This window comes from Epinephelus lanceolatus, chromosome 9 (assembly GCF_041903045.1).
Source record: "Epinephelus lanceolatus isolate andai-2023 chromosome 9, ASM4190304v1, whole genome shotgun sequence".
NCBI lineage: Eukaryota > Metazoa > Chordata > Actinopteri > Perciformes > Serranidae > Epinephelus > Epinephelus lanceolatus.
The window spans coordinates 5,108,949-5,131,245 of record NC_135742.1 but is presented as its reverse complement, the minus strand read 5'-3'; the positions used below and the strand labels follow the sequence as shown (position 1 = coordinate 5,131,245).

Below are 22,297 nucleotides of genomic sequence, written 5' to 3'. Positions count from 1 at the left end.
AGAAGAGCATCAACCCAGCAGCAGGACCAGTATCTCTTTGTGTGAGGAGGAACAGGAGGAGCACTGCCAGAGCCCTACAACATGACCTCCAGCAGGCTGCTGGTGTGCATGTTTCTGACCACACTGTCAGAAACAGACTCCATGAAGGTGGCATGAGGCCCCACGTCCTCTAGTGGGACCTGTGCTCACAGCCCAGCACCGTGCAGCTCGACTGGCATTCACCAGAGAACACCAGAATTGCTAGGTCCGCCAGCGGGGCATTGGGAGGAGACCCCCAGGACACCATCCGCCGACTCATCAGGAGCATGTCCAGATGTTGTTGGGTATGCGTACACACACGGGGAGGCCGTACACACTACTGAGTCACATAAAAAAAACATAAAAAACACACACATAAAAAAATTCACACAAGTTGGATCAGCCTGTGATTTCTTTTTTTTTTTACTTCAAATATCGGTGTGATTATGAAACCAGCTCTCAGTGGGATGATGACTTTGGATTCCACTGACTGCTGTTACGTCATTTTGTTCTCAACAAATTATACAATGTACTTTAGTAAAGATTTTTAACTTGAATAATTCGTTCATCAAGATCTGATGTGTGATTTAAGTGTTCCCTTAATTTTTTTGAGCAGTGTATTTGGGCCATTTACTTATCACCACCAGATTGTAAAAAAAAAAAGTAAGAGTTTGTACTTAAAATAAACTTTAAAACATTATATATGAAAGTACTCAACGCATAAAAATATCCTCTGTGACAGAATTGGTGTGACATTGACGCAGAGCCCGAAGTGACACCTTCACAATGTTTGTTTTGTTCAACTAAGACTGTAAACCACAATAATACAACTTATAAATTTCAATTATTACTATTATTAAAAGGAAAAGTGGCAAATCTTTGCATTTAAGAAGCTGGAGTCATGAAATATTTTATATGAAAAATGACTTAAATAAAAATTTTGTGTCAAACAACTAATTGAAAAATCAACGAACCATTTCCTCTGCACTGGTATAAACTCTTGGGTAGTTTAATTTAGTGCGAAATATCATATTTTATGAGCTCTTTGTATGTTTTGTGTGCAAAAATATTAATTTGTAAAGTACCTAAAGCTGTCAGATAAATATAGTGGAGCAAAAAGTACAATATTCACCTCTGAAATGTAGAGTAGAAGTAGAAAGTGACATGAAAAGGCTCAAGTATTAGGGCCACAAATTTGTACTTAAGTATAGCTCTTGAATAACATTTCACCACTCTCAGTAGCAGGGTTGGTCTGAGGCTTTCTGAGGGACAGTGTGTGACAGTGTGCGATGGTTTCCTCTGCTTCATTTGTCTCGTTAATGACTGTTTCTGAATCCTGCAGCTGCTTAAAAAAAAAAAAAAAAAACTCTAAAGAGTGTTTGAGGATTTCAGTCTCTTATGAGCAGGCAGGGTAATGGAGAGGAAATAACAGTGTGCAGTTTGTGTGTACAAGACTGTTTGTGTACTGTATCATCCATAAAATTGTAATCTTTTATATATTAGGATCATTTTAGAATTGGGCCTGTGTGTGTGTGAGTGTAGCCTTGTTCTGCTCATGTGTGTGTACACTGTATATAAGTGTGTGACTACCTTGATGCCGCTGCGGACTGTGACCACCGGCGGCTGTCTGGGCGTGGAGGTGATGGTGATGGTGCACATCTGGTTGTCAAGGCGATTGTTGTCTCCGTCATACACAACAAAGTGGAAGATGTCTGTGACCGGCTGGCTGCCCGTCTCTAAGGAAGTGATGTACCTGGCGATGGAGAGGTTTGATAACAGAATCATTGACATTAATTGCATGTTGTTTAATAACTAATTTGTTTGATACAATAACTGTGTTTTAATGAATACATAAATATCTGTTTATGTGTCTAATCCTGGCCTGATAAGAGGACTTGGGAAAGCTTTGCATTAGCCCTCCCAAAGCGATGCAGCTGCTAATCTCTGCGAAGCTCAAATAAAATTGAAATCCATACCAGCATACTCTCCTCTAATCCCATTTAATTCTCATAAAACAATTCCCAGCTCTTGTTTGTACGAGCCAGCACCGCAGAGACAAAACTAATACAGGCGATTTGAAGATTGCCCCCCGAGGATCGTCCTGCGCTAAAGCTAATCAGGGCCTGCATTATGGAAATGAAGCAGTTAGCATGTGAATATTTATATTTCATCTTAGCGCTCCTCATGTGGGGCCTCAGTACCTCTTGCAGGTAATATCAGAGTGATGCTAATTGGCATTGCTTATGCCAACAGGCTGAGTCACTGAATGTAATGTGGAGGAAGGATACTAAATGATTCCCTGCTAATTCATTTGTTTTCTTACTGGGTTTCGGTAATATTTGTAGAGCTCTTGTCTCGTAAGGAGAAATGTTAGATTGAAGGAAAACAAAATGTCTCTGTGAGCTATTACAACTTCCTCCTCTGCTGTGACGCTGAGGGGGAAACGATCCCCACCGACTCAGGCTGCAATCAGAGAAATTGATCACAACTACGACTGCAGCCAGAAGAACCATCGAAGCCCTTTTTTTATCTCTTACGGAGAGGAATCAACACCAGACTTATTCCTTTAAAAGAGCCTCTTTATTAGAGGCCCACACATCTTGTCAAAAACATATCACTCTTTTCTGCTCTTCACTTAAATCTAAGTGGTTTCCATGTTTTATATTTTGTTGAAGGATTCTACACTCCTCTGAAAAACTTTTTAAAACTCAATATGTCTGCAGGTCAGGGTGATAATAAAGTCCCAAAACAAACTGGGAACCACATTCACGGTTGCTGAAAAGTTGTCATCATGAGGGAGCTGTTAACAGAACTCTGAGCATCTTTTTTTCTTACTGAAGGACTAAAAAAGGTGCTAATTCACTCTCCTCTCTCCCATGGACCCTCATGAACCTTTATTGCTTATACAACGACTGCTTCTGGAAACGACTGAGGGTTTTTGAAAGTCATTTTTGGTTAATAGCTTCAGGTTTTATGCTGATATTCTGCTTTTACAAGCCTCTGAAGTAGCATTTAAACCATCATGGGAAACTAAAACCCTGCACTGAAACCAAGGATATTCTTCTGGGCACTTTTCATTGCAAGTTTTTAGAGACTCTCGCCTTTGAAGCTGAGTGAAATATTTCCAGATCACATCAGAATTATTTCTCTTGTCAACTAAAAAAGAGGAAAATTTACGAAGAGAGTATTAAGAAAAGCCAAAATAGAGCAAAACATCAGGCTGACATTGGTGGAAATCAGAAAATGTTCCTGGGGTCATATTTGGTTTTGATATGAAGCACTTCTCAGGTTTGTATGAATTCATTCTGCATCGTCAATGTACCAACAGACTGTCTGTTGTCCCTCCTACCTGATCCTGTGCTTGTTGATGTCCTCCATGGAGAAGGAGGAGTACTCTCTCAGCTCCTGGTGCTCCTGCTGGGACTGGCTCCGGGTCAGGATGCCGTACATCGGCACAGACACCAACTGGATCTGAATCTGGTCGTCTGGGGACGTGTCGTCCTGCGAGAGACAAAACACTGTCACTGTGGTACTGATGTGCCTTTGCCCCACATGTTGAGGAACACAAGTTCTACAGCCTTAAAACTTTTTACTGTGATCCCAAATTTATCTTCTCACGGAGAAATAACAAATACATTAGATAAGAACAACAGTCTGCAGCTGGACAGTAAACAAGACAAACCTTAAAATAACAGCTGCCTCTTTTTCAGGGTTTGAAATTTTAATGGAGAAGGAAAACACTAATTGCCAATAACAGCTCACTGCCTGATTTATATGTTAATATTATACTGCTAATGTAAAACGCATTTGCAGATGCTCCAGGTTAAGCAATATATAAGGTATAATGTAGTTAAATGGTATATATTTTACATTTCAGAGTGCTAAGCGCACACACAGGCTTTGCTTTGCTTCCTGCTAAAAGAAAGTGACTTATATTACATATAAAATGAGAAATGTGTTGTTGTTGTTTTTTAATATTATGGAAAAACATTCTGAAAGCAATTACATATAATCTGATATATTTAGGACACATACTTATATTTTTCTTTGTCAAAGACATTCAGTGCTGTCTAATGCTAATCTTGCATTCACTAGCATTTTCTCCAAAATAAAACCTGACATACTGTTGTAACTTTCTACGAAAAGAAATGTAAAGACTATGAATAAGATATTTTTGAACGAAAAGAAAACTCTACATTTATAGCTGTCATCGATTTCCGTTCACTCACAGTGTAAGCCAGGTGCGAGCGCCTGATCACAGTGCTGCTCTTCTCGCCCACTTCCAGTGACAGAGTGGCTGCTGGGTCCCGTTGCGGCCCGTCGCCCCCGGCGCCCAGCACTGCCACCTGCACCACTGTGGTCGCCATGGAGATGCCGTCGCTAACGGAGAAGGTGATGCCGTCGTCCTGGGTGTTGAGGCCGGCGTGTCGGTAGAGCAGAACGTTGCGTGTGATGTCGCTGAAGGTGAAGGTGTCACCTGAAGGAATGGAGAAGGTGTGAGCTGAGGTGTGTGTGCTTGTGTGTCTCCAGTTTGACTGTTGGCTAGATTCCCTGTTTGTTATTCTGCATAACTACTAAGTTTTCTGTGTGATTACTAAATTTTCTGAGTGACTACTAAGTTTTTAGTGTGACAATAGTTTTATGAGTGACTACTAAGTTTTTAGTGTGACTACTGAATTTTCTGTATAACTACTGACTTTTCTGTGTGACTATTGAGTTTTCTGAGTGACTACTAAATATTCTGTGTGACTGCTGACTTTTCTGTGTGACTACGGAGTTTTTTTGTGTGACAATAGTTTTCTGAGTGACTACTAAGTTTTAGTGTGACTATTGAATTTTCTGTGTGACTACTGAGTTTTTTGTGTGACAACAGTTTTCTGAGTGACTACTAAGTTTTTAGTGTGACTACTGACTTTCCTGTGTGACTATGGAGTTTTCTGAGCGACTACTAAATATTCTGTGTGACAACTCAGTTTCGAGTGTGACTACTGAATTTTCTGAGTGACTACTGAGTTTCGAGTGTGACTAGCTACTGAATTTTCTGTGTGACTACTGAGTTTCGAGTGTGACTAGCTACTGAATTTTCTGTGTGACTACTGAGTTTCGAGTGTGACTACTGACTTTTCTGTGTGACTACTAAGTTTTCTGTATGTCTTCCAATTTGTCTGTGTGACGATTGCATTTTTTGTGTAACTACTAAGTTTTCCATGTTACTGCTAAGTTTTCTGAGAACAACTCAGTGTGTTCATCAGTCTGTGAGTCAAGATTTTATAGGGATGGACAACTTCATAACTACAAAATAAGCACAAGTTTTATGCGTGAATAAGGACAAAACCCTGAGAGTAACCGATGTTTAGAGGCCCAAAAGAATCTTCCATAAATCTGAGCCTTCCAAGCTGCTTGCTGTCATTTTGCACACCTTACAGTTAAACTCCAACTATGAGTATTATATCTTCAGTAATAAAAATACGTTGACCTACAGTACAGGCCAAAAGTTTGGACACACCTCATTCAATGCGTTTTCTTTATTTTCATGACTATTTACATTGTAGATTCTCACTGAAGGCATCAAAACTATGAATGAACACATGTGGAGTTATGTACTTAACAAAAAAAGGTGAAATAACTGAAAACATGTTTTATATTCTAGTTTCTTCAAAATAGCCACCCTTTGCTCTGATTACTGCTTTGCACACTCTTGGCATTCTCTCCATGAGCTTCAAGAGGTAGTCACCTGAAATGGTTTTCCAACAGTCTTGAAGGAGTTCCCAGAGGTGTTTAGCACTTGTTGGCCCCTTTGCCTTCACTCTGCGGTCCAGCTCACCCCAAACCATCTGGATTGGGTTCAGGTCCGGTGACTGTGGAGGCCAGGTCATCTGCCGCAGCACTCCATCACTCTCCTTCTTGGTCAAATAGCCCTTACACAGCCTGGAGGTGTGTTTGGGGTCATTGTCCTGTTGAAAAATAAATGATCGTCCAACTAAACGCAAACCGGATGGGATGGCATGTCGCTGCAGGATGCTGTGGTAGCCATGCTGGTTCAGTGTGCCTTCAATTTTGAATAAATCCCCAACAGTGTCACCAGCAAAACACCCCCACACCATCACGCCTCCTCCTCCATGCTTCACAGTGGGAACCAGGCATGTGGAATCCATCCGTTCGCCTTTTCTGCGTCTCACAAAGACACGGCGGTTGGAACCGAAGATCTCAAATTTGGACTCATCAGACCAAAGCACAGATTTCCACTGGTCTAATGTCCATTCCTTGTGTTTCTTGGCCCAAACAAATCTCTTCTGCTTGTTGCCTCTCCTTAGCAGTGGTTTCCTAGCAGCTATTTGACCATGAAGGCCTGATTCGCGCAGTCTTCTCTTAACAGTTGTTCTAGAGATGGGTCTGCTGCTAGAACTCTGTGTGGCATTCATCTGGTCTCTGATCTGAGCTGCTGTTAACTTGCGATTTCTGAGGCTGGTGACTCGGATGAACTTATCCTCAGAAGCAGAGGTGACTCTTGGTCTTCCTTTCCTGGGTCGGTCCTCATGTGTGCCAGTTTCGTTGTAGCGCTTGATGGTTTTTGCGACTCCACTTGGGGACACATTTAAAGTTTTTGCAATTTTCCGGACTGACTGACCTTCATTTCTTAAAGTAATGATGGCCACTGGTTTTTCTTTAGTTAGCTGATTGGTTCTTGCCATAATATGAATTTTAACAATTGTCCAATAGGGCTGTCGGCTGTGTATTAACCTGACTTCTGCACAACACAACTGATGGTCCCAACCCCATTGATAAAGCAAGAAATTCCACTAATTAACCCTGATAAGGCACACCTGTGAAGTGGAAACCATTTCAGGTGACTACCTCTTGAAGCTCATGGAGAGAATGCCAAGAGTGTGCAAAGCAGTAATCAGAGCAAAGGGTGGCTATTTTGAAGAAACTAGAATATAAAACATGTTTTCAGTTATTTCACCTTTTTTTGTTAAGTACATAACTCCACATGTGTTCATTCATAGTTTTGATGCCTTCAGTGAGAATCTACAATGTAAATAGTCATGAAAATAAAGAAAACGCATTGAATGAGAAGGTGTGTCCAAACTTTTGGCCTGTACTGTATATAACATCATGATGTGGGCGTGTGCTGTTGATATGCAATTGCATTTTGAATTATTTGCAGATTTAAGAAGATGTGATGAGCTCTGCTACACTGCTTCATCTATTCAGTGGACCTCCACTAAATGAGCTATAAATGAATGATGTGAAAATGTAGTGAATAAATAGATCGTTGAGGAAATATTGAGCTATTAACAACGTGTAAGTGGGCAGGTTTTAAAAAGAGGAAGATGTAGATGAGCATCCTTGTCTGACATTGCTGAATGAAGTTCAGACAGTGGAGGAGAAAGCAGCAAGAGGAGGTAGATACATATAAACAAACCAATCTGTTTGTTGTTGTAAGAGTACCACAATAATCTGTGAATGTTGCCACTCGTACAGCATGTTTATTTGCATCACACGGAGCTAGTAGTAATTAAAGGTTTTGTGTTTTCTAAAACAAACAGAATCATAAACCTTTAACATCCTTAAATGGTCAAAATCTACCAGAACAGCTGGAGGAAATAGTGACAGCAGATTCCTGACATTTGCCTACTTGTTACGTGGTCAGTCAGTAGCTGTGACATTACCAACTTTCCATTTGTCTGTATGTGTCTATCATCTCACCATTGGTCATGCTGGTGTGTGTGCTTCCATCGGTCTTAATCAGCTCTCCATGGACGGGAGCCTCCACCAGCTCAAACTCCAGCTCATCTGGAGCTGTGTCAGCGTCGCTCACTGCCAGCTGCTGACCGCCTACACACACACACACACACACACACACACACACACACACAAAGCAAGAGGAAAGAAGTGTTAAGAGAGATGAAGCAAGAAAAGGAGAAAATTAACTATCTGTACCAGACTGTAAACACACACACACACACACACACACACACACACACACACGGCTCTTTCTTCAGTATTGTTGCTCACCAGGGTCGTACTTCAGAGCTCATTACCTCACACAGACCACTTCATCACTTACTGGACCTCTTCACCACAAGGCTGTCTTCTCGAAAATGTGTATTTGTGTGTGTGTTTTCTCTTACCTATGGTGGCCTGTCCTCCCAGGCTGACCTCCAGCAGGGGGTCCAGAACCTGAAACACCGGCGGCTGCTGATGGTTGGACAGCAGCAGGACGGCAAAGTCCAGCTCAGGAGTGGTGTGTTCACCGTCTGACACTGAAACACAGATACAGGACAAAGGAAACAATGAGAGCGAACACACAAAACAGAGAAACACACACACACGCACACAAAGAAAAATAAGGGAATTAATCAGATAAGCAAAGACTTACCAAAACACACACACACACACACCTCTGATGCTAATTATCTCCCCAGCTCCTTGACTCAAGGAGCTGGGGAAAAAACCTAATCAGCTTCCTTGAGACCACTCACTTAACACAACATTGTTAATAAGAGAAATAACAAAAAATACAATTGCAGAAGCTGTGATTAAAATATCTCCATGAATCAATTAAGCAAACTGCTGAAACAATTTATCAGGGATTCAGGTGGAAACTCGTTACACTCATTAAATGCTTTTCTGCTTTAGTGACTCCACTTGTCCCTTCTACACATGATCTAAAAAACAAAACAAAACCAGACAAACAAAACAAAATAACATAAAAAAGAACAACTAACCAAGACATTACAATAAGCCAATTATCACATATAGAAAGATGTGATTTATTAGCTAATTTTTCAAACGTTTGTGCATTGTCCTGATTTCTTGTGGTGAAAAATTAAAAAGTTTGGTTCAGAAAAGGAAATTAAAGAGTTTAAAAATATTTTCTTTTCTTTTTGAATAAATATTAACAGAAGTGTGTCTTAACAGCGAAATGTGGATTTTCACTGTGATGCTTATTATAGAAAAATTACTTTTGAGAGACAAAGTCGAAAGGTTGTGGAGAGCAAGAAAAATTAAGGTTTAAAGCATCATTTCGAAGCCCTGAGCTAATGCTGGCACGGTGGGATTTTGTTTTCAGGTTGCTCAAACGTACGTCTCGTTCTCAAGGACACCTTGAGGGAACTGGTCCAAGTATAGTTAACTAGTTTAACTCAGCATAAATAAACACTGCACAGGATGTATAGGCAAAATTTTGATCTGCACAGTAACCATCAGTGGCCATTTGTGTAGTGGGGCTGCAGCTAATGAGTTTTGCATTAATGTCACTTAATCTTTCACTTGCTTTTTTAAAGAATCAGTTAATAGTTTGGTCCACGAAATGTAAGAAAACTAACTAACATGTTATGCTTTTCATTTCTTTCTTTCTGTCTGCCTATTTGCACGCTCATGTATTTTTGTTCTGTCCATTACATTTCCCAGAGCTCAAAGTGGACCAGCAGGCCAATACTAAAAAATAATACATTTTAATGTGATAGCAAGGAGAAGCAGCAAATTCTTTCATTTAAGAAACTAGAGAATGTTTGGCATCTTTTCTTAAGAACTGACTTTACTTAATAATTTAAATGGTCAGCCAATCAGCTGACAGATTATTTCAGTACAACATTCCCCTCTGAGATGTGGAGTTGAAATATAACCTTACACAAACTGTAAATACTCAAGTTAAGTACAAGTACCTCAGAAGGACTCGGATAACTGAGCAATGAGTAATTGACTGTTGTTGCACTTTCTACTGGCCGCGAACAAAAGCCATCTTTAGTTTCCTCTTAACGACAGAAGTGAAGCAGGATGGATGGAGGATAAAAGCATCAGAGACTACCACGCTCATGTGTGTGTGTGTGTGTGTGTGTGTGTGTGTGTGTGTGTGTGTGTGTGTATGTGCCTCAAGGCCTACACTAAAGCGAAAAGCACTTTGGTGACTTCTCTGAACACCCGTAAACACTCATTTCCCAGCTTCTGTTGAGGATTGAGGCAGAGTGCAGTGGCACTTTATGACACGTAAGATAAACAGAGGAGACTCGGTCTAATCCATAGACTGTATATAAAGATGGACAACACATCTCCATTTATCCCCACTGTTTCAAAAATGAGGCCAAAATATCCCAGGTATGGCCAGGGACATTTTAAAGCCCCTACAAGGAACTTTCATTTTGAGTTGATTTTGGCGACCCTGTGGACAAAAGCGGTAGTGTTTTGCCGGAATGAAGCCTACATTTCCCATGAGCTCTAGTGCATGTTGTCATAAAGACGCTTACCTGGCTCGCGCATGTGTTTGTTTTGGGGATGAATGAAACAACAAGATGGGAAAACTTTGCCCCCGCTCCTATCGGGGATCCCAGCTCACCTCTGCCGCGCCCCAGCTCCACCTCTCCGGCGTAAGCGCCACCGCTGCCGGGGTAAACGCAGCGGTTGGCTGGTAAGGCTGAAGGCCTGTTTGGCGAGCACTTCCACGGCTTCTTGGACTGAGTATGGAGCGGTGCCTCGCCTCTTTATTTCTCGGCACCCGCTGGACCCTGTCGTTGGCCCGGATGAGGTGTTCCAGCCCCGTGGCCCCTGCTCTCCTCGTCCCCGCTGGTGCGGGGTGAATCTGCGCAACCTGCGGCCTCTGTGTGTGGCTCCCCGGACAGCTAACGCCGTGGACCCGCCAGCTCCTGCCAGGATTGGGCTGGTAAATGCTAGATCGCTAGTGAACAAAACGTTTATCCTGAAGGATTTCCTGACTTCCCGAGGATTGGATTTTCTCTGTGTGACTGAGACGTGGCTGACTGTTGGTGAGTCCAGTGCTTTCACACAACTTTTACCCGATGACTGCTGCTATTTTAACTCCCCGCGGATGTCGGGTCGAGGAGGAGGAATAGCGACTATTTATGAGTCACTATAAATGTAAGCAGCTAGGTAAGATGACGAGTGCCGTCTGAGTGCCGTAAATCGTTTTGTCCTGGAAGCGACCTGGGGCGGACCCGGAGACAGTTTCCTAAAGGTATGGATATACACTATATAGAAATAGCTTATCTTCACACCGATGGTCTCATTTGCTGTTGTAGGTCACGCACAGACATCAGCAGAAGCGAGAGACTTTTGCATATCCAGTTAAAAGTTCCTTGTAGCGGCTTTAAGCTGGTGATGTCATTTGTAGCCAGTGGCAACCGCTGCGGTGTCGAGTTCCTGCCGAAACACCCATCCAACCCAATGACGAGCAGCGCCATCGATTGTGAGCTTGATCATACATGAGTGTGATAAGAACTACCTAAAATGACAGAAACCATCTTTGGGAAAAATTTATTTGAGGAGTACTTTGAGTCTGTAGTTTGACCCATGCCCTATCTGCTAGCGTGGAGTGGGTGGGGTTAATGACCTGTACTGCAGCCAGCCACCAGGGGGCGATCACGATGTTTTGGCTTCATTTTTGGGAAGCTGTCATGTTGTCCATCTTTCTTATACAGTATAAAGGTCAGAGAGCCAGAACATACAATCACAGATCTGAAGATCACAGTCAAGACACATCAGTGCAAAAGTGATAAGTGTAACTCAGAGTGTAGTGTAAGAATTAATCCCTAATCAAGTAAAAGTGATATACTGCATAAACTGATCAAGAAAAAGTCATATAACCATGATATAACCATGTTTTATGCATAAGTTCTTATAACACTGAGTGAAATGCATCTATATGTGTTAAAACATTGTCATACATAACAAAGTATTCATAATATAAGTACACATTGTATCCATGCTAAAAAGAACACACATAACCTATCACACATACACCCAAGTGTTTGTATTACCTGATGCACATTAAAAGATTATATCGCATAAAGGCACAAGGGACTTATAGAAATAGTCCCTGAGTTCCATATGTTTTTTAAAAATAGTGTAAACCTGAGTTCTAACCTAATGGTGGGAGAATCTGGGGATTCACAGGCCAATGGAAAAATGATACACCATTAAAACATGTCTGGGCATGTTCGGGCAAGTCTGGACAAAGGCAAAAAGGCCGACCACCAATAGGTTTGGACTCAGGTAGAAAGGGCTAAAGAAAAAAGGTGGAGATTCTTCTGAACCTCCACCAGCATAAAAGGAGCACCTCAGAAAGTGAGATTTTAGTCCTGCTCCGGAGCGTGACTCGATGAGTTGTATGTGTTGAAGCTTGTGAACACATTAAACTCGATTGCATTGGACTCTGCCTGTCTCCAGTGTTTCTTTGAGTATTACTTAGCTGAATCCAAAGTACTAGATTGACATCAAAGGGAAACAGAAAAGTCAAGTGGAGGACACGGTCGGGAGCCTACAGGCCCACTTCTGGGCACCGATTTTTGCCTCTACAAGAGCGAAGTGACCGAGGTGAAATGCAGGAAAAGAAAGGAGAGATGTAGTGTGGAAAAAAGAGGATGGCAAAAGAGAAAAATAGGGAAGAGGTGAATTTCCGAGCTGAAAGAAGATGAGAGCAAAAGTGTGCAGGAAAGAAGAGAAAAGGCGAAGGAGTCGAGGAGAAGACAAGACGAGACAAAGCTGTAGATGAGAGAGAGAAAATCCCAAAGGAGGGAAAGACAAAGGACATTTATGGTGAAGATTAAAAGGAGGAGAAGGGAAAAAGGGAAGGAGTGAATGCTAGAAAGATGTAAGCAAAGGTGGAAAGTGCAGAGGACGGAGAGGACAGGAACAGGAGAGAACAGGAGAAAATTGAGGTCAGAGAAGAGGAGCAAGACATGGAGAGGGGAGAGGAAGGAAATAATCAAAACAAGAAAGTTGAAAACACAACAGAGAGGGAGAAAAGAAGAGATGGAGGAGAGAGAAGACGAATATAGCCAGGAGAAGATTGAGGATGGAGAAGGAAAATGAGACTGATTATGGAGAGGATTTAACGAGGAGAACAAGAGAAGAGATGGAAGAAAAATGTGTAGGATGAAGGAAAAAGAGGAGAGAGGAAACAATTTGCCTCTTCCATTTCCTCCTCCTCTCTCTAAATTAAAGAAGATGAAGTACATACCTGTGAAATAGACGCTCAGTGATTCCGGCAGACCTGTTGGGGTTAAAAAAGAAAACTTTCAGAGCTGCGAGGTGATAAAAGTAAAAAACAGTGGATTCAGGCGGAGCTGACAGGGTGTTGCAGCGCACGTAAAAACTGAACGGATGCTGCTATAATGCATAAAAGTCAGAAGGCAGTGTGGATGATTTACTGATGCAAAGCTTTCCGCCAGAGCTCCACAAACCCAGATTAAGGGAAACTAAAGTCATCTTTGATGTTGGATTATGGGTTATCTTTCGGTGCATACGTCTCTTAAAAAACAGCTAAGATTTACTTTGAAAAATGTCTCACCCGCCCTCAAATCGCTTTTAAACAGTTAAACTCCACTCTTCCTGTTCAAATATTCATCATGTATACTTTGTCTGTCATTAACAGCTTAGTGATAGAACATGTGCTTCAGGATTGTACAACTAAGGGCAGAAAAAAACTAAAGAATTCTGCAAAATGGCTGGAAACTTTCACAATTTAAAGAGTGTTGGCTGATTGAACCTAGTTTCAGTTGACAAGATAATATGACTTGTACAAAATAATTTTCTGCACCAATTGTGTACTGAATCATCATCAAGATAAGAGCTCTCTAAGCTGAAATACTGGCACAACGTAAAAGCCTTGCTTGCTACTATCACAAAGAGGACTTGTGCAGAAATAGCAGGATTTTCATCCATCAGACATTACAAGGAGGTAATTTTCTGTTATGCTCCAGAGAAACCTGGCTGCCACACTGGTGCAGAGTAAATTTATCAGGGATGAAAGCTATAATGTCTGCTACAGTATTGGAACATTATGTAACAGCACTGTAACAAGTTCTTGGTAAATGTCCTTCGAAATATTGTACATTGAAGCAGCAAGGTTTAAATAGCATGAGGTTTAGTTTCTATGGATCAAGCTACAAATCAAGACTTCTATACTTTCTCTTAAACAAGCTTGTGCAAACCTACTGCTTCCAGCTTTGGAACATCACAAAACTCAAATCAATGCTATCAACTAGAGATCTAATTACTAATCCATACCCTAATTTTTTCACGCCAAGACTACTGCAGTGCCGTTTTCTGCTGTCTCAGCCAAGCAGCCCTCTCCAGCCTGTAACTTGTGCTGCAGCCAGGCTCTTTAAGACCCCCTCTGGTGAAAATTAACCTTTTAACCTTGTTAACATGTCCATATGTTTCTTTTTTTATATGCTACATGACAGCAAAATAAGCAGCCGATGCCATGGCTGAGCATTTCCCCCTTTGAACTCACGTGCAGCCTACTAATGAGAGTCTCAAGAGCATCTGTCACTAATGTAAACCAGAATTACCGCCTCCCAGTTTTACGCCTCCGTCCACCAGTGTTGTACAATAAAGAGACTCAAAACACAGGATTGGACATTTGAAGGTTCACTCGTGTGAAAGCGAAAGAATTCGTACATCATAACAATTTAAAGTGTCTGACAAACAAGCATCAAAAAAGGTGTTTCCTGTCACTTAGGCTGCTGTTTTCCTGTAATTCAGACAACCAGCTCCAAGAACTATTGCTTCTCCTCACATATTTGGCTAGAATCACACCAGATCATTTAGCTGAAGTCATGTCAAGATAATAGGTTAATGCCAGGTCACATACACTATCCCACTCAAGTTTCCCTCACAGTTTACACCCATGTCTGTGAAAACATGGATGCTTCACACACATCCCCCCAGTTTCAAGGTGGGCAACCAAGATTAGTGTCACCAATTGAAGGTGTTCTTGAGATATCGTGTTCATGAGAATGAGAAGGATTCAAGGTCACAGTAGTCTCGCCACCAGACAATCAGAGATCTCCGCCTTCTGATAGTCTGGGGACACTCCTTTCTAAAGTGTGTTTAACACACCGGCGAATACGGCTGGCAACAAAGCAACGCCTCTTGCATTTTTGAAAAGGACACGCCCTCCCGGAAATGTACACTCCCCCTTTCCTCGTCTGCAAGGAAACAAACACACAGAGAGCTTGAAAATGGATGCCGAGAGATTTAACTCCGTTTTATCAAACGTGTGCTCAGTCCACAAGATTGTGGAAATGAAGGACTTACAGCGACTTGAGCCATTTTGTACCGCTACACGTGTTTCTAGTCGGACTATGTTTACGAGCACAAGAGTTCAGCGAGCCACCAAAGGACCGCTCTGCAGATTTACTATTGGTTCTGCCACATAGGGAGTTTTTTTAAACTCTGAAATTGTATCCGCCCATCTAAACACAAAATCAGGGAGAAAGACATCAGTCTTTAGTTAAGCAAAGCGCCTAAAGACTGACTTGTGAGTCTAGGGTCACAGTGACTGTGACCTTTGACCACCAAAATCGAATTAGTTCATTGTTGAGTCCATGTGAACATTTGTGCCAAAATTGAATTTCCTCAAGGCGTTCATGAGATACGGACATGGCTATTGCCAGCGCTGAGTCATGAAGAATAAAAAAACAATCCTATCAGCTTGGTGGAGGTTATAGTTTTACATTTTGCAAGTTTCACTTGTACTTCAACTTGTCAGAGCTGGCGATCGGGAGCAAGGTTTATCTAACGTTAGAAAAACATTATTAGCTGTTTGATGACACAGTCAAGCCGAGGGCTCATATTATCTACAGGTAAGGCTATTTTGCATATTCATAGCTCTGCAAATACTAAATGAGGCAAAGATGTAGAATAGAGATAGTAAATTTGCTTCGTCCAGGGTCCACTTTTGCAAAATGACAGAAGGCCACGGGCAGGTTAACAAACACAACAGCTACGCTCCTCCAGGTGGTTGCTTTTTAATGAACCCTGGGTTTTAACACTTCTGGGGAAAACAGCATTTTCCTTTTATGCACCTTTAACATGGAACAATCTTCAAAAAGATCTAAAATGAGAAATACTTATATGAATCTATGAATTTAAGGGCATCACAAAGAATGTGTTGAACACTTGTTTTGTTGTGGATTTTTGTATTACATGTTGTATTTGTTGCATGTTAAATGTGTTCTGATTGGCTACTTCCTTGCCCAGGTCTCTACTGTAAAAGAGATTTCAATCTCCATGGGACTTTCTGGTTAAATAAAGGTTAAAGAAAAACATCAATAATATTTATCGGTATATATTATTGTTTGCCTGTTTTCAAACTTTGAATGTTTGCCATCCTATCTCATCTATGCCAAGAGGCAATTAAGTTGCAGCAGCCCTGCACAGGTCAGGTGTGCAAAGGGGCAGTCTATGATTTGAGAACATTTAAGGATTAGCCTGGAGTACTGTTGGGGGGGTCGGGGGAATCCTCCTTTGGCTTTTTATTTGATGGCCCAGGGCCCATAAGTTGAATATCCTGGTGAAGAGTTACAACTAAGCCATGTTATGGCATGGAGGGGTGTTTTTGGTGGAAAAACGTCTAAATATGTAATTTTAAAGAACAGAAAGATACATTTTTGGGGGTTTAATCAATGCCTGGAAAGGAACCGTAACTAAATCCAGCTGTAGATACCACATAACACCAGTCCTCACATCCTTTCATTGGCTCCTCACAAAGTGCACAATGCACTTCAAGATACTGCTTATCACATACAAGGCCCGACACGATCTTGCTCCTTCATACATCTCTGAACTCTTACATCCCATGCTACCACCTCAAGGCCACTGAGATCATCCAACCAAGGTTTCTCATTCATGCCCCACTCCCTCCACAAATCCAAAGGGTGATTGTGCTTTTGCCAGTAGGGCGCCATTCCTCTAGAGATACCCATTTCTATATTTCTATCAACTTGCCTTCCCGGTATAGGGGCTTAAATGTGTTTGTGTCCTCTGTAGGACCTCTACAGATGATGGCAAGTGCACTCAGGTTTAAATCTACCGCTCCCCTACCTCACTTGATAAGTAGCCACTCGTATGACTTCGGGAGCGATGAAAGGTGAACACGGCAAACGCAGGAGTCCCTCACAATCCTCTCTTGTAAATGTACAAATACACTTTGTTTTCAGAAAGCTCTTTATTTCTCCCTGCAGACACTCGGTGAACACCTTTCAAGCTCCAGCCTCTAGTTGTGTTACAGACACCTCTGGCTTATAACAGTCCAAGTCCAAAAGTGCTCAAATGTTTCTGGAGTAATCACTTCAGCAATTTTCTCAGGCTTGAATGTGAAGAGAGACGAATACTGAAATGATACAGAGGACACTGCACATCTGTCTCTGTAGGATGAGTAGCTCTCCCTGTGTCGACTAAATTGACTGAAAACAATTATGAGAATTGATCGCAGTGCTATGAATAGTAAATCACCTAAAAATAACACACTATGCTTAAAGTCAACTGGTTTTATGTGTTAAAACCAGAAACCTGATACAGTGTTATGAAGCCAGGGTTACTTATTTAGTCTCCACAGAGAGCGCCTGTGGTGGGCGACGGCAGACTGCTCAGCTCCAGATCAATACATGGCTGCTCGGCTGAAACAGTTCAAAAATAAATCTGGCCACTGCAGCCAGTTCAGATTAATTATATTTGATTTTCAGAACGTAAACATCCAGGGGCAATTTAATAAGACAAAACAAAAGAACAAACACTCATTAGTGCTTTTTTTGTTTCACTTAAACTTTTCATACCGACTCTGCGTAGGCTTTGGATGTTCTCATCATCAGTGGGGGACGAAGGACTCAGATCTTTAAGTAAAAGTAGTAACACTACAGTGTAGAAATACTATAATACTGCAAGTAAAGTCCTGAATTCAAAACTTAAATAAAAGTACAAAAGTATGAGAATCAAAATATAAATAAAGTTTCATTTCATCACATCCAGCATTGACGTCTTAATGGTACACCATCCAAAGTCCCGAATAATGATTGTATACTTGTATTAATCACATTTTCGTTGTAATCATAGTGAGGTTAGGATTTGTGAGTGTGTACATGTGTGTGTCTCACCAATGAAGGAGTACTGGTAGAGCTCCTGGAGGTGTGAAGGGGCTTGCGGTGGTCTGTAGATGAGCTTGCCATCGTTGACGTCGGCCTGAGTGAAATGTTTCACGTGTGTGTACGGTCTGTCCCGATGCTCGATCGTACCTGAAGAAAAGCAGCACAGGAATAGGTTCAAACAGTGGAGGGGTCCTGCACCTGCTCTATGCTGGAGTCATAAATTCAGCCAGTCTGGGGGGCACAAATAACTCATTTGCTCAGCGGACAGAGACAAAGAACCACAGTGTTTTTTTGGATTGATAACACTTCACTAACTGGTGAAAAAGGCAGTAGGTAGAAGAGGAAGAAGCTTTGGGAAGAAGAGCGTTCAGCTCAGAACAAATATCTCAAATCTAATTTCAGAAAATAAAACAGTCATGACAAACTGCCGCTGTTTAATCTGACACTGTCCTCCTCCTCATTGGCTCTGTTCAAAATGATTGCTACACAGATTTATCAGTCCATTAGTTGATGAATATGACCCATTGTAAATCGTTTTTCTCTTTCATTAGACGGAGAGCTAGAAATGATACAGCAGTCTGTCTGTCAGATGGTCCGACGCTGAAATTAATGGCTCCGGTTCTGAACGCCACATTAAATTCAGCAAAAAGGAAATCAACACTCGTTCTTGTAAAAGTCCAGACTCAGAGACATTAATTAGACAACTTTAGAGGGCGCTGATGCCACTGAAGACGGCTTAGGAACGGCAGGTTGTTAGTCTCTGGCTTGTATTTCTAGCCTGGGAAAACAAAACCCTTGAGCAAGGCATTAAAGCTAAAGTTGTCCCAGATTACTCAAATAAGACTTTGAAATCATCAGCTGTCTAACAGGTGTCTTTATAACAACTGTTTTCCACAATATGTATCAAATTTCACACCAGGAAGCTGCTAGAAAAACTTTTGGGCCATTGATCAGCTCCATTGCAGCAAACTATGGATCACAGTGCCTTGCTCATGGGCACTCAAGTGATAATTAATGAGGAACAGTAGAGCCTAACACATTAACGTCTCCCACTCTGCTTCAGCTCTGAAGCACAAGCTTTGAAGCTGACTCACCGTATCTAATTACAAGGCTCCTGCCCCCTGACAGAACTTAGATTTTAATCCTTTTAATCTTTTTCACATTATGAGGAAAAAGCACAGTGTGTGTGCAGTCTGTGTGTGTGTGTGTGTGTGTGTGTGTGTGTGTGTGCGTGTGCGTGTGTGTGTGGCTGACCTTGTCCTTGCGGTAGAGGTTTGGTGATATTGTAAACGAGCTTCTCGCTGGGAGTCTCAGAGTCAATGAAGGACAGAGCTGAAGGCGTTATCTCTGTCACCCGATCCTCCAGAGCCTGCACACACACACAAGCTGAGGTGAGAACAGAGGTAAAACAAGAGCTACTATATCCTCCAACTCTGACACGCCCCGTGTGATTAGAGCTGAGGGATCCAAATGCACAAATAAATAGAAAACGAACCACACAACCAGCAGTGTCTCTGCGTCTCACAGCAACTCCATAAGTTAGTACATTTTCCAGGAGATTTTTAGGTAATTTTGGAATACATACAAGCTATTTCTACTTCTTTTTTAATCAGTTGTAAATTAATGGAAACACTGAAACCATCTGAACCATCTAATCTAAAATACAGCAAACTAATGCCAGTCTGACTTCAGTGGGCCAGATGGAGCACATTAATGTTTCCAGGTTCAAGAACTAATTGTCACATTTTTTTAAATTAAGTTTTCAACAAGTAAAAACGTCAATTAAGTTTCTGCACACCATTAAATATTAAAAGTAGGTGTGTAGTAGGCTAGAAATCCAGAAGACATGATTTTCAGTGTTGGTAAAAATACAGAGGCACCTCTTTCTATGAAGGTGACAGATGCTGTATGTTGCATGGTGATGTGTTGTAGTGCACAACATGTGCCACCAGAGGTCAGTCTCTACTGGTGCAACAGGCAACTGAGCTGAGAAACACGGTGACTGGAAGTGGTTGGGATAACATCACAGGACCAGTAAAAGCATCTAGAGCCAGTGCATTTTTAAGGAGCTATATGTAAGAAATCTAAAGCAAATAGTTGTAAAATCCTCCTAATATGTCACAGAGACTAAGGAATAATGTTCATATAACATACTGATCTCACCGACAACAATAGTACAGCCAGAATATTCCCATTTAAAACATTTTTTTTTACGGTTTGCAAATCATGTTTATGTTTTGAATTTGTGTTTTGGCCTGTTGCGCCACCCACCACCGTCTACCAGTCACGCAGTCAGTAGAGTCTCAGCATCAGTTACAGTTACGACTGAGCTACAATGGCTGACGGTGCGACTAAACCCAAACGACCTCGTTATGATTCCCAAAAACGGCAAGACAAAACTCGAGGCAAAGCGAGGGTCTATATAGGAGATGCTTTTGAACGGTGGAGACGGTTGAAAGCGGAGAAGAATTTGAAATCAGATGTCAAAGTGGCTACTCTTCTCCTCGACAGGTAAGCTTTAGCCAAAGTTGGCTAACTAGCATCATAGCTAGACGGGGATGGACATTTAGAATACTTTCAACTGTTATTCATTTTCGATCATACATTGTAGCCCATGTGCAGGTGGGTCATCGACCCGACTGATGTTTTTGAGAAACAAACGTTAGCAGCACGGCAAGCAGCATTAGCAGTGTCCCGGTACATAGCATTAGCAGCCGGCTCTTCCTCCGCTGTATCCCGGCAGCAGCGTTAGCAGCAGAGAAGCCGGACTTGCTTGAACGGGGGGCGGACACGACTCGCGGCAGTATTTTGAATTTGAGTGCAGTAACCGTTTTGGCCACATTCTTACACACGGCACCTTTAACATCTAACTCTCTGAATGACACCCAACCCTAAATTGTAGACTAGGCAATGACTTCAATCACCGGCAGCTCAGCTTTTAGTTTAATTTTTTTTTATTCTTTTACACAAATACCGTCGTATACCAGCCTGTTCTAATTCCACAGTCATCAAATACCACCACTTTGTCAGTAATTTCAGCGTCAGACACAGACGACAAAAACCACTGTTGTCATAGGTATGATACGCCGCTGGGCGATGTCAGTTTGTTATGCAGCCAGGTGGAACCTTTAGCGATGTTATGATACGCTGATGGTCAGCCAGACGGCACCTGTTGCAGCAGTATGATAAGGAGACAGGCGGCGTCAATTCATAATGTAGCTGGATGGCACCTGTCGCGGCGGTATGAGACGCCACAGGACGTCAGTTTGAAATGCTGCTGGTAACGATGTCATATAAGGAGCTGGAAAGTCCCTATAAAGCAGGTGGGGGGGGTGGATGGGTCCAACAAACCCCGGACTTTCACCCAAGAGTCTGGTGTTCACTTCCCAAATAAATGTAGAACCAAACAATTATATTATTTTTCTTAACCTAACCAAATGTTGCCTAAACCTAACCATGTGTTTTGTTGATGTCCCAGCACTGGTTGTGGCCTCTAGGAATGTCATTGGCAGATGCAGGAGGAAAGTTAGCATGTAATATGTAGACGTAAAAGTCTAACGACAAAGCGGCAATATGTGACGACTTGGGAAGAGAACTTGTTGCCAGTTTACCCCGGTGAAATGTCACGAAGGTATGAAGGTATGCAAAAATAGATACCACCCAAGCCTAGTGTGCAGGACCAAACACTGTTCTCAGATGTCTGAGTTTGAATCCTGAATGATTGTGATGACTTTTGAAAGTTGAGCTCTGAAAATGTAAACATTGTGTATGTTCTAAACACATATCATACTGGCCAGTGTGGTTGGACAGTGGGATAAGAATTGTATGCTGTGTGTGTTCCTGTGCATTTTGATAACTTCTCATTAATTATCTCGGGAAATAAATCATAAAAGTAAAACTAATTTTCCTACACATGCATGCATTCCCACGTTTTCTGAAAACAGTTTTTTTTTGGTATTCCTCACCGTGACTTGCAGATCACAGTCGGGGGCCAGCTGAGGGAATCCAGGGATCTGAGGCAGCACTCCGATGGTGAAGGTCTGGGCATCGCTCTGTATGAGTGGGGCTGCCTCTGTGGAAACCTGCACACACATAAAGACACATACACACACCCATATTAGAGACTGAAAACTTGTATCCTCAAGAAAATACACTCAACACACCTCTTCTTTTATCTTTGTCCTCTACTCACTCTAAACTTGTCCTATCTTGAAGTTTGAAGTCTTTATCTGCAGCACATTATTATTATCTCAATAAATATCAGTCCTTCCTGCTGAAAACCAGCTCGTGTATTATCCATATTTTCCATGTGACAGAGTGATGACAGGCTCTTGAGAATCACCAGAAGTGAGATGCAACAGATGTGATGAAAACACGTAACAGTCTAT

The 22,297-nt window shown here is 41.8% G+C and overlaps 1 protein-coding gene across 1 annotated transcript in view; it reads right to left on the bottom strand.

Annotated features, from left to right (window-relative positions):
* Positions 1–22,297, bottom strand: part of fras1 (Fraser extracellular matrix complex subunit 1) — a 411,473-nt gene that overhangs the window by 62,053 nt on the left and 327,123 nt on the right. Inside the window, exons 31-39 of the mRNA XM_078170455.1 lie at positions 21,875–21,991; positions 19,164–19,278; positions 17,919–18,056; positions 12,998–13,030; positions 8,154–8,285; positions 7,729–7,857; positions 4,248–4,495; positions 3,368–3,519; positions 1,609–1,771 (exon numbers count right to left, since the gene is read on the bottom strand). Coding sequence (XP_078026581.1) covers positions 1,609–1,771; positions 3,368–3,519; positions 4,248–4,495; positions 7,729–7,857; positions 8,154–8,285; positions 12,998–13,030; positions 17,919–18,056; positions 19,164–19,278; positions 21,875–21,991 — 1,227 coding nt within the window. The remainder of the gene's footprint in view (positions 1–1,608; positions 1,772–3,367; positions 3,520–4,247; positions 4,496–7,728; positions 7,858–8,153; positions 8,286–12,997; positions 13,031–17,918; positions 18,057–19,163; positions 19,279–21,874; positions 21,992–22,297) is intronic.